This window comes from Gouania willdenowi, chromosome 11 (genome assembly GCF_900634775.1).
Source record: "Gouania willdenowi chromosome 11, fGouWil2.1, whole genome shotgun sequence".
In the NCBI taxonomy this organism is placed as follows: domain Eukaryota; kingdom Metazoa; phylum Chordata; class Actinopteri; order Blenniiformes; family Gobiesocidae; genus Gouania; species Gouania willdenowi.
In genome coordinates, this window is record NC_041054.1 from 19,132,066 (window position 1) to 19,145,357 (window position 13,292).

The following is a 13,292-nucleotide window of genomic DNA, read 5'->3' on the forward strand; positions in this document are numbered from 1 at the left end:
TTAAATACTGCTTGGAAATGAGTTTTTTTTTTCCTCATATGTCTCTCCACCATTTTTTCTCCTTTATTTTGTTACATACTTGTTTGTTTTTGGAGATTTCACTGAATAGGCTTTTAGGGGTTAGATATTGTTGTTCTTTGTGATTAAATTAAAGAATATTTCATATATAGAATAGAATAGATACTGTATTGTCTCACTACAGACGAGTATTTATAACAGTGACCTTTTCCACTGTTTACTCTGACTAGAGTCTCTCCCCTAAACACATTACTATCCCTTCATTGACGTCATCCTCCACAGTGTTTCTACTACCAGTTTGTTTTATTAATACTCTGAAAGGATCGAGTCATGTAATTGAAGTATATGGCCCAGTCATGTCCTTCTGTGGTTCGTTTTCCACTCTGCTGCTGGATCGCGAGAACATTTGAAAAGCAGATCTTGTTCTTAACGTGGCATTGATTAGCTTATTTATCTCATTCACGACTGGATAGATCATGATGTGTTTGCCTCTGCACCAGTGGTCTGAAACCATTATTTTGTTGTTTTTATACCGGTAATCTCTTTAACACAACCAGATTCAATTAAGACATGTCGAGTCATCATTGTCTTCATGGCCATTTAGGTTAAGTTCACGAGTCAACCTGTCTATCACTATTTCAACTCCTTATATACAGTAAATGTAAAAAATAATGTTTTCAATTACCTTTAATAATACTTTATAAATTATGAATGCATTTTCAACTATATTAGCCCATGTATCTGTAAGCGTGTTAGGTAGTCCACTCTTGGTTCTGACTGAATACTGAAATAACATAAAAATTAAAAACCTACTTTAAGATGACATGAGTTATATTACTTTATTTCAAATGAAATGTCAACACTAAAAACATACAAGTGAATAAAAACAAATCAAACAACAAAAAGATGTTAATGAATAGGGTCATCTTGGTGTAATTTTGGTCGGAGGCATTTTATTTGATACAGACGTTTATGACTGCACCTTTTTTTAACATCAAAATTGTGTACAATAGTGTAATTAAGGATTCATTTCTAACCTTCATTAATAGAATAATTAAGTGTATAAGAAAGTTATTGTAATAGGAAAACTATGTGAATCCAGACATTTCATAACTAGTGAAATCCTCATCGATTTATTCAACCAAGAGCTTGTTAAAAATAGGTCATATAACAAAATAATCTTTTTTATAGAAATGTGCATGAAATATGTTTCGTAAATATTTTTTGAGTGAACCAATTTGCTGAATAAGAAGGGAATCCCTTCTTTAAGCGTTTGCTTTGGCTAATTATAGTTTACGATTTCAGTTCATTACAGACTCTCGCGGCTCTTTTTGGTGCCACATGTAGCAAAAGTTTTGTGTCCACGTAAGCACTGAGTGTATCTGAGAATGTCCTCTAAAATCTAACCATAGAGCTTAAATATAAAGTGTGTAACTCTGATGAGTCATCAGCTGCTAAGTTTTTATGAAATGCTATAGCAAGGACGTGTCTTTTTTCCTGTTTGTTTATTGTTTGCGCTTTTTCAGAATACCAATTTCTCCTCAGTTTTTGGTGTTTGGACTGGAGAGGTAGTTATTTAGGAGGGAGCAACCCCTTTGTTTCAGCTCTCCTACTTCAATGCCGTGCCAGTGCGTTTATTTAATTCCAAAGCCCACAGAGGTTACATCAGGCTTCCTGATTGTGACGTTCTTTTCTCATTTGCCCGACTCCCCCTGAAGTGAAAGAAAACAGACAGTTGAAATGGAAAAAGGACAGAGAGAGAAAAAGGATGTTGGATGGAAAAGTGGCCTGTTTTTGTGTCCAACCCCAAACAAACCAGCAGCAACCACACCCTCTCTATATTCATCCTGCAAAACTGTTGTTTTTTTCACCATCACAATGCTGATGTTTGAGAAACGTTTTTAATTTACAGTAGATAAGAGGTTAAAAGAGATACTTTTTCCCGTAAACTGATGAGAACTATACAGCAAAGGACATTGGCTTTATTGGGTTGCATTCACTTTTAATTTTAGCATTTTTCCGATGCCCTTTTTTGGTCCCGAATACTACAGTGTTTAAAAAAGATATGACATGTTCTTCTTCCAATTCTTAAGAGCTGCATACTCGGATGTGAAAATCATGACTATCATGACTTGGTCGGGCACTGCTGAAACCTTTGTGAAACAGGAAAACACACCAACACAGGCCGTGCTGTTCTTCTTCGTTGGTGTTCGGTGGACTGGATATCGAAAGTAGTTTGAAGAACAGTTTGATGCTGTAAATGGGTATCGGCGGGTTGATAGTATTTGCCGATACAGATCCAGCCTTTTAGTGCCGTATTGGGACCTTTCCCGATACCAGTATCGGTACAAAAATAGTTAATTTGGTTGACAAAGTCTTTGGAGTAGTTTTCGTCAACTATGTTTTTTAGGCAGTGGCTATTTGTACGGTCGCCGTATCAATATACCGACATTCTATCCATACGCAGTGCCCCATTTGGCCAGTTTAGGTCACATGCTAGGTTAATCATTGGCAAGTTTAAGTCAAGACTAAACCTTACCCTAAACCTAACCCTAAGAATTGTTGCGATATTGGGTTATAACCGAACCCCAACCCAAACCCTAAGACGCTACGTACTTGTACTTCGGTAACTGTACCAATAGCCACTTTCTATTTTTATGTGACAATAACCAGACAATCTTTTTTGATTGAAAAGTTTTTTTTTTTGATTGAATAATAAAAACACAAATCTACCTTCATATATAATACCATCCCAGATCAGGTTGATAAATGGTATCTGAAGCTTTAGAAAATGCATGAACTCTTATGCCTTGTATTTTTGTCAACTCTGTCTGAGATTTAGTCGAATAAAATGTAATTTAGTTGACTAAATCTAGACATAGTTTTAGTCAACAATGAGTTTAAATTAAGTGTGTAAATTCAATGCCTTGAGCATTCAGTTCATTCTGTTCTAATAGTAAAATGGTAAGAGGACAAAGAATAACAGAACAACAGTTATTAAGTGTCGGCCAAGAAAAAGCTCAAACTTCCTGTCTGGTTTTGTGTTGAGTAATTGTGCGTGCAACTTTGTGTTTCTATCTTTATGTGTGTCTGGATCTCTATCCAGATGTTTCAGCTAGCTTGTTCACTCTGTGTGAAAACCTTGGACCCATGGGGCTTTGTGTGTTTGTTCTTACTGTGTTTTATTATTCTATCTTTTACTAAGTCCACAACATCTTATACAACTTAATTACTTTCTGACCATATGTTCCACTCTATGTGATGTTGTATGTCTGAGTGTCCAAGAAAGATCAGCCTGAACAGGCCAGCTTCAGCATGTCGGAGTGAAGACAAACAATACTTGGTCAGTAAAGTTTGATGAATGACTTATGGGTGAAGGAAGCCAATGTCTAACCACTCTTGAAAATCCCATCCAAGTCATCCTCATCTCCAGATAGTATCACACGTTCAGTCTTTAGTCTCGGAATCAATGAAATTGACACAAAAAACTGAAATAAAATCATTTGGGTTTTTGTTGTTTTTTAAAGAAATAACAGTCATGACAGAGTGGTGGATTTCTTAGTCCAGGGGTCTGCAACCTTTACTCTACAAGGAACCATTTTGCCTCATCTCACCTGGATTAAAGTCCTCCCAGAGCCAAAAAAAAAACCTTCTCAATGAATACAGTACAGTGTATAAAAGTCTATACAGTTAAAATTACATAGAATAATGTTTGATTTATATTGATCATGTCAATGGAAAATTAAAAACAGTTTCAAATAAAATAAAATAAATTGACATCAAAAAATAAAACAGTATCTTGCATCTTCAAATTCTTATGCATCTCAGTTTACATGAACACAATGTTACATAAATGATCATGTGGTCAACAAGCGCTAATTGCTAATTTCTTGCCACACATAAAGCATGCATATTTAACCGGCACATTGGCGGTTAAATGAATCTGTCCCCAAACAAATAAAATCTCTATTTTCTTCCAGAATAGTGTTTTTGTTTCAAACTTAAGGTTAGCCACAGGTGCAGGAAAGTTGATGGTCTGTAGATGTTGCAGGAGGTGAAGTAGGAAGGTGGCTGAGTCATTGCACAACGTCATTTATTTTAGGTAACAAATTGTTAAATCTTGATTTTATTTGTCATTAATCATTAATAGCTTATGTTAAAAAAACAACTCTATTTCAATAGTTTTTTAAAGCTATAGGGAGCCATTGTAAAAGAGTCAAAGAGCCACATGAGGCTCCAGAGCCACAGGTTGCAGACCCCTGTCTTAGTCCATTTGTTTAATATTGTATTTATTAAACCCTCAGCCAACAGCTATTAGGATAATAACCTCTCCCACGTCTGCTAATCTCACTTCTCTTGTTGTGAAACAAAACCGTTTCCTCAACTCCTAACAATTTGTGTTTTGCTTTCCCCCATTTTTCCCCATGACGGCAGTGAAGCAAACATTTCACCGCCTATCTAACTAATATCCTTTTTTTTTTTTTTTTTTGAGGAATGTGGAATGGCGAGTGAGAGCCACAACATGTCGGGGCAAGGAAAACTGGCCACCAGTGGGGTCAGAGAAGTGTTTTTTTTTTTTTTTTTTGCCTGGTTCAATAGGTTTCTATAACCTTTCTTGCCTTTAACCTAGTTTGGTTTTCCTGTTTATTCCTTCTATTTTTCCATAAATATATTGAGCCAAAACTCTATTTTTTACAGACTGAGATCCTCTATCCTAGCCATAGGCCAGTGAGACAAAGCTGTGTCTGTTACCCATAGGAATCCCCTCTGTGTGTTTCACATCAACCTGGAAGCCCTCCATGTGTTCTAATGCTATGATTAGACACCATTTTTCATCCTGTCCTCATTTTCCCCCCATTCTCTGCCTCCCTTTCCACCCCTCCCATACTCTTAGTCAGTTGGTGTTATAAATAATGCATAGTGGAATGTGTATTTGATAGTTTTTTATGCTTTTGAAGCTTTTGGCATGATGTTCATGAGTATTTGTACTGTAGTTTCAATGATGTATGTGTTATGTTTTAAAGATTAGAAAGATCACACAAAGTCAAACATGTCTGTTACATGACAACAGCCGCACGGAAATGAGTCAAGAGACTTTATGCAAACAAGCAGTATATGGATGTCCTTACTGTCCCATCTAACACACATGCCTCCTTCAACCACACACACACACACGCACACCAGGTCAGTGACATAGAGTTCATATTGTCTCTGATCACATCTGTTCATGGGGCTGTGTTACAAATTAGCATCAAGCTGTATTAAGCTGTTAAAATACTGTCTCAGTTACAACACTGGGACAAGTTGGTTTTATAGGGTTTACCTAAAACTGCTCAGATCATAATTATTTTGTAATAAGATTCAATCAACACTAATAGCACAGCTATCCTCAGTACTTTATGATATACAAAGGTGAAAGCCACAGATTACAAGTACTCACGTTACTGTAATTGAGTTGCTTTAATGGCTACTTGTACTTTGAGTATATTTCAAAATCAGTAGTTTTAATTGTACTTAAGTACGTTTTAAAAGTAGTAAAGTAATTTGTTACATTTCTACACCCAACCATTACTGAGTAAATTATATATTTTAGTTTTAAAAAAACAAAAAAATGAAATGACCAGACAACAATCAAACGCACCAAAACAGCATTGAATGGAGGTTATTTTCTCGGTTTTAGAGTTCATAAAAGTAGCTAAACTTAGAGCCTGAGAATTTCTTTATTTTGAATTTAATTAATTTGTGTTATTTTATTGAAAAAAAATAAATGTATATTAAACTAAACTAAACGTGGGGGGTAAAAGTAACTAGTAACTTTTACTTCGAGCTACACTTTACTAGTACTTGAGTATTTTATGTATTGCTTACTTGTACTTGAGTACAGTTTCAATCAAGTAACAGTACTTGTACTTGAGTAGGTTTTATCAGTACTCTTTATACCTCTGATAATATATACTTTAATGTTAATATGAATGGCAATCTATATATTTGCACTATAGTTAAAAACAAGGATTAGCAATGGCACCTTCATATATGCCTCACATATAGAAATTCATAAAAAATCAGACCTCAATTTAAGCAGACAACAAAGAAAGATCCATAAAAAGTTTGAAAAGAATTGCATAAAGTTGTAATTTTTCTGGAAAAGATAGCGTAGTGACGTATCTAGAGAGAATATTAGACATCCCATTGCTCTGGCACTATGAAGATGAGAGTGAAGAGAGGGAATAAGTGTGTGCTTGCAAGTGTGACAGAGCCATTTGTTGGAAGCAAACATTTTTAAGGTATGTCACAACGCAAGCAGACATGCCTGTGCGTCCACAATAGATTTGCTTGTAAGAGCCAGTTTTGAATGCCATTGCATTGCCTGGCCTGAACCTAGAGACCAGCCAGGTAAGAGGCCACCAAGGGGACCCAATGAGGCCAGAAAGAACTCATCGAGACCACACAGCACCACAGGCCACACAGAGGCACCCACCCAATTCAAACGAGCACTGGGAACCAAGGGCCCAATGCACCCAGCCTCTGCGTTGCATAAATCAGCAAATGTCCCAGGATCAATTTTTTTATTTATGTCATTTTTTAAATTGTTGGACTAAAAGACTTCAAACTATTGGTTGTACTTTTGTATGTCAAAGACAGATTTTTTGAGAATTAGAGGTTGAAGGTTGGTGCGGAAGACATTCTGCAGTTAAGTTGAGGTTTCATTTATTCAGACAAGGTTTTTCAGGAAATGCTTATCTTCCAACATGTCTCGACTGCCAGTCTTTGTCAGAGGAGTTCTGCTGATGGCCTTTGAAGTTTCACTTGACTTCCATGTCTTTTCTGAACTATTCTGCAGTGTTTGCCAAATTTATAAATTCTTGTTCAACCTGTATAGATTATTCTAGAACGGCAGAGTGATGCCATAACACGCTTTGATGAGAAAAGCGGCAGAATAGTACAATGACTTTATAGCTTCGTAACTTAACAGTATAATAACTTGAGATGATCAAGCAATAGAAGATCCGTTGACATCGACATTATCCTGCATAACTGCCAACATGCAGTTTTACATACTCAGTGGTTGCTTTATTTTTTTACACACACTTGAAAAGTTTTTCTTTTGGGAAAACTCAAGAAAGGTTCTTGGCAGGAACTACTAACACAATGTCTCTACAGCAGCTACAAAAAAGAGATCTGAAAGGAAACAAAGCGAGGGAGGACTGGCGATACATTCCTCACTCAGCTCACACTGTTCTGGTGGTTAATGATTTTGTACCTCTTACTGCACACACACACTTACATACTTACAGAGCACTCCACAGCTTCCTTGCACACATTGAGGTTGACTGTTTTCACTTCTGTTGTCATGGAAATGTTAAAACATTTAAATCTGTAAAGCATGAGTGAACTACACTATGAGTCATTTGATCTCTTCTTCTTGCACACAAGTCGCTACGACAAAAACACAGACATTGGTTCGAATTTGACCAGTTTTGTTTAAATATATCAATGTTAAGGGAGAATCCATGGGAATATATCACTCAACTCATTAATGAGACACAGTGGTTGTAATTCACTCTAATCACACGCCTCTCATGAGAAATACCAAGAGGCTGCTGACAGATGCTGTAAGTAAATGATCATCTTTAGAGTTGACGGTAATCACAGTTTCTGCATTCGAGGACTTTTCCTGTTAAGGACTTTTTCGGTCCTTTAAACCTGACTGACAGCGATCTCCTGCAGGAATCTCAACAGACAGGTAATCTGGCTGCCTTGTGTCAGGGAGTTTAAACGAAGACAGCAGCACTCACTGAAAAAGTAGATTGGACAAATGTAGTGAATCAGTAAAGCATGCGTTTCATTTTAATTACTGAGCAAAGCACAAGGTCTTGTATAACACAAGCAAGGAGAAATGAGAGGCTTCTTTTGTTCTCGTCTTCTTTTCACCTGGATTTGTCTCAATTTATGAACTCTTGCCATCTGGAAAAAGACTTCCCTGTGAATTTTCTTAGAGACTCTTTTATAAAAGTAACACCTTCATATCCTCTACTTTCAGCTCCCGTCTTTTTCTTTCAGCTCTTCTTCATTGAGACCAGATGAGTAACACAATCCACACATGCGCTTCTGAGGAGGGCCCCCCTCCCACCCACTGCTACAATGATGTCAGCTAATCCTGTAACCACCACAGCAATGCAAAACTTGTGTAAGAGACGTCAAACTTTGGATATTTTAATTCACAGCACAAATCATCTACTAAAATGAAGGAAATGGCCTCTTTCTCTTCATGTAATGTCTAACTCATAAATGAAAGTGTGTGCTTCTGTGTGTCCCATTTAACAAGGGCTGTCCAATTGCCAGTTGGATACAAAATAAAAGAAAGGAGTCTCCAGTTAAGTTTCCTCTGTCAACAGCGTTAAAGAAGATATGTCATAAAGAAATCAGGCTGAAAGAAATTACCCACTGATTACATCTTTAGACAGCTGATTTACAATCCTGGCTAGGATAAGCAGGTATAGAAGATTTGAGGAGAAGATTTTCTGAAAAAAAAAAAAGACAAACACTCTTTCTTGGGGCTCAAGGAACAAGCTCTTGGCTGGACTTAAAGTCCCAGGATCGCAGTGAGAGGGTGGAGCAGGGGCGGAATCTCAGGCAAGAGGGAGGTGCTGGTTGTTCAGAGCATGAAGCTTCATTCACTCAAATAAACACGCATGCACACACGCATGCTCCACAAAGCTGCTGTAAAACTGAGCACCAGGAGGGAAAACCGGGAGAGGACGGCCTGTTTTACCAAGTAAGTTGTAGCTCCTCAACTGTTAGCTATAAAGAAAGTAGCACAAGGTGACAGCAGAGGGAGAAAGCTTGTATGTCATGCTGAGCATGTTTCCTAATTCATGACAGAAAACATGTGAACTTGTGGTGTGTTCCAGTGTTATTAAATTGAGTTTATAGCCATTTTCCTGCTGATGTTATCCAACGCGGTGCACATGCATGCACACACTTAAATAAACACTGCAGAGCCAGGCCGTCAAACAAGAGACAGACAAGAAGGGTAACAGACATGCTCAAAGCGGGCCTGCTTTATTGATTCTGTTCAATTCTAAGAATATTTCTCAAGTCTTTCTTTTTTCTAATTCTGCTGATGATACTGTCGTCACAGGTTTTGACAATAAAGGAAACACAGAGAAAGAGAGAGAGGCCCATTCAACTGTGGAAGAAGTTGCCTTTCACACTTTGATTTAGGTGAAGGCATTAGTTTTTTTTTTTTTTTAACTGCCAAACTCTAAGATGTCCCGAAGGAGGTCGACAGGTGACCTCGTGCCAAGGGACATCACTGAGATCTTGGCCCAGGAAGCGAGGGCTCAGCGTGGTCAGAGGAAGCCGGCCCGCTCCCGAGGACTGGCCTTCAGCTGGTTCAAGAGAAGCAGAAGAAAAAAGAACATTGGTAATGGTGGACTTAATCAATTTGGTACTGGTGCGACGGATGCCAAACTGGGACTTCGGAATAGTGACACTGCAAAAGGTGAGTGCGTGCGTCACACTTGATCATTGTTCGTACTGTAGCGATTCAAGTAATGGTTCGTTACAGAGCATCAGGTTAAGATAGTGGAACTCAAAGTTTAAGGCAATAACATTGTAGCAGATTTGTTGTTACATGAACAGAAAGCCTAGAAGATGCTGACTAATTGTAAGGGAACATGTGTCTTTGAAAAATTTTACAGAACAGACTCCCTCAAAAGGAAGCAAGAGGAACCAATGAGTAATATAGTTTCTAAAGAAAACGTCCTTTAAGTCATGACCTGCCTCAGAGTTTCCATACTGGGGTTAGGTTCAATTTAAGATTCAGGACTAAGTTTCTGAGCTACAGCTCAAATGTATGAAATCTGTGTTTTGTCCTTGTGAGTTGACTCAATGAGGATTTTAACTTTTGGATTAAGGGGAAGATCAGACTGATATGATCATCAACACGTTGTCAATCGGTACATCTAAAACTTAGCAGTGCAATGCAGTGACACACGTAGACACAGTGGTCTAATCCCCTCTCTCTGTTTACTGATGCGTTTGCTTGGTCGGCAGCTCAGAGATTACCCACAGTCCACATTTCCTGTTTTTGTTCCACCTCTAAACCCACGCCTTTCTCTTCAGTCATTGTGTATAGGTCTGCGTGGCTGTAGTATCAATAAAGATGCAGATCAACAGTCTTTCAATCTTTCTGTCTAATTTAGTTTTTTTTTATCAAGACTTTATAGTTGAAACCATTCCAAAACAAGCTCCAGAAAAAGTGTGTGGGAATTTTGATTTGTCATTTCGTCTCATGAGATAATCATTTTTAGAACTAAAGAGAACCTCGGGGGAGCGCAACAGAGACCAGAGCATAGATGACCACTTCTGGTATCTTTGTGTTATGGCACTTGTGTTTATACACTGCTTTGTTTGGAGTTCAGTCACTACAAACTTTCTCTGTTGACGGGGGACGGATAAAACTTACTGAAAGATATATCAGTGATTGCAAACAGACTTGTTCAGCATCAGCTGAAGGTTTTATTTGGCAAAGCTTTAGGACTTCCCTGCCTTCTCTATCCTAACAGTAAAACATAATTCAGGCTGACAAACATGAAGAACCCAGTGTTTCTGATTTAGATTTGTCTTGTTTTCTTGTAAAAGATTTAGTTACTGTCCACGATATATGCATTGGCACAGGTTTCTGATTTGGTTGAGTGTTTATTCTATATAAATACTCCTTGATAGGGACTTACCCTCAATCTTTATATGCCCTTTTCTCTTTACTATAGTGATGAGTACTTGATCTTATCTGCTGGACTAGAGATCATGGCTAGCAGGGCACATCCGCATACAATCACCAGTCTATCACGAGAGCCTCATCCACATTGTCATCGACCGTCATTTGATATATAGGTACAAGGGTACAAGTATCCTCGACGGCATCAATATCACAATATTGCTAAGGGTGTGTGTGTGTTGTTGAAGCATTCTTTTCCATCTCTGCTATATATGTCCCAAGCCAGTGTGTCTTTTCAACATCAGCAGACATAGTCAATGTCCAAAGATCTCAAGTGCTTCCAGAAAATGTTAAATCTGAGCTGTGTAGAATGTTTTAGTTTAACGGTTTAAAAATGTTTTGCATTTAGATTTTTCAACTGGCATGAATTGTTTTTGCAGTGGCACTTTTTGAACTTTAAATAGCAAGAATTGGTCTCATTGTTGTTTTTCAAAATCCTATGTCAAATAAAAGCATGGTTTTTGTCTTTTTTTCCTTTCCAAAAAGGACCAGTATTGTATATTGTCTCGTCTTGCGAACTTTGTATATCGTCCTATCTTTAGTATCTACCCCTCCTCTGCATCTGAACCTTGAAACTTAAAGCTGTGAGGCCAACTTGTTAGTATTCAGTGCTGTTTCCAGCTTAGAGCATTTCCAAATGCCTAATATTAAAACTCAGATTAAGGAAATCAGAGCTGTCAAGTATTTTCTCAAAGAGTGTTCTGATAGTGCTTCATGGTATTTCAGTGTTTTGGGGGATAAATGAAGCCCCGTATCATACCAAGACGGCTAATGTGGGTCAGAGTGTTGGAGGTTTGCCTCTACAATTCATCATGCTGCTGTCTTAAAACTTGTGACTAGAATCTGTAATTAGATCGTCGTAGTAAATGAGTTTTGAACTGGCTTATTACCGTCTTTGTGTTTGAGTCTGAATATAAATGTGTTTGACCAAGTTATAGCCAGGCTTTAACAAAACAGTAATGACATCCTACGATCCATTCTGTTTATTTTTGATTCTGTGTTTCCTACCTGTGGCTCTTTGCTATAACATATTTGTGGCTTTTCATTAGATGTGTCATTACTCTTCATGATTACGACTCTGACAATAAAAAAAATACTCTTTGTTTTGTCATGGATCAGAGCTGTGTGCGTGTGGATGAGTTGGCGTGTGTGTGTGTGTGTGTTTCAGCCTGGACGTCAGATTGGTCCTGGAGTTATGTGATGGAGAGAGGAGATTGTAGCCAATGACAAAGCCCCTTTCAGCTAGGAGAGGACTCTCTCAATACTTTCTTAATTAAAGCAGCTTCTGTCTGCACCATTCCTCTTAAATACACACCAACACCCTGTTTTGTGTATTCACGATTGCAAAATACTGTTTTGGATTTGTTTCTCAGATTGCCTAACATCCTTTAATCTCCATTTCTGTTGGCGTTTGGAGCTTTTGCTTGTCTGATCAGCAGGCAGCGTGGTGTGCGAAGGCCTGTGACCGTGTGCTACCCTTTATCAGATAGGATCTCAGTGTTTGTGTTGTCAGCGGCACATTGCTGGGCTTAGGACGGCGCCAAGCTCAACACTGACATATATTACATCACCTACTCAGATAGGCTACCTACCAAGGGTGGACTGGGAGCAAAATTCCATCCTGGCATTTTCTGTCCAGACCAGCTCACTACATTATCAGAGGACACCACGTAGAACCTGTTATTAAGTCAGTGATTCTCAACATGTAGCTCTTTATGTCTTAATACTAATTAATATTCCTTCAGAACTTTTTGCCCCTTGTCAGACTTCAGCTTCTTTTTGCCAATAAATATCCCTTTTTTCACCCCCATTTTAGCAAGTTCTTTTTTGCATTTTTCATCCAAATAAGCAACCCTACCTTTTTCACTCTTGTTTGCCACATTTTGCCCATTTAAAATACCCTCTGCCATTACATACCACCTGGTTCCTCCTTATTTGTCCATTTTTTTTTTGGCCAATTCTAGTCACTTTTCACTCTTTTCTTGCCACTTTTGGCCATCTATTACCACTTCGGGTCACCGGCCCACCGGGACGATGCCCGCTATGCCAGATGCCCAGTCCACCCGTTACCAAATTTGCCCATATACTAGTCTCTATGTGTTTTGGGAATTGGCTTGTGAACATTTTAATCCTTTTTATTGTACCACAAGTTAATGTTCTTTTTTCACGGCTCTGCATGAGTTTGACTTGGACGGAACGTGTGTGGCACATACAACACATCCAGGGTGTGTAGATTTACAAACTAAACGTTGATTACAGACTCCATTGGAGCAGTTGAGCAGCAAACATCTCATTACGTGGCCGTAAACAGCCTTAACTCTATTTCCAGCTGAGCTTCTTTAGAGCTGTGTAACAGGATAGAAGTCCAGACAATGGTGTGCAGCATAGATGGAGGAATGTGAAAGTTTAATGTAACCCCACTCTGTCCCTCACAAATGTCACTCACCACACACGGGCACACACTTTGAGGAGCGAGGTAATTTTACCTGTG

At 38.3% G+C, this 13,292-nt stretch overlaps 1 protein-coding gene across 1 annotated transcript in view; it reads left to right on the top strand.

Moving 5' to 3' along the window:
• The first annotated feature begins 8,686 nt into the window (after window positions 1-8,686).
• nhsl3 (NHS like 3) overlaps window positions 8,687-13,292 on the top strand; it is a 41,924-nt gene continuing 37,318 nt past the window's right edge. Inside the window, exons 1-2 of the mRNA XM_028460798.1 lie at window positions 8,687-8,794; window positions 9,161-9,523. Coding sequence (XP_028316599.1) covers window positions 9,289-9,523 — 235 coding nt within the window. The 5' untranslated portion in view covers window positions 8,687-8,794; window positions 9,161-9,288. The remainder of the gene's footprint in view (window positions 8,795-9,160; window positions 9,524-13,292) is intronic.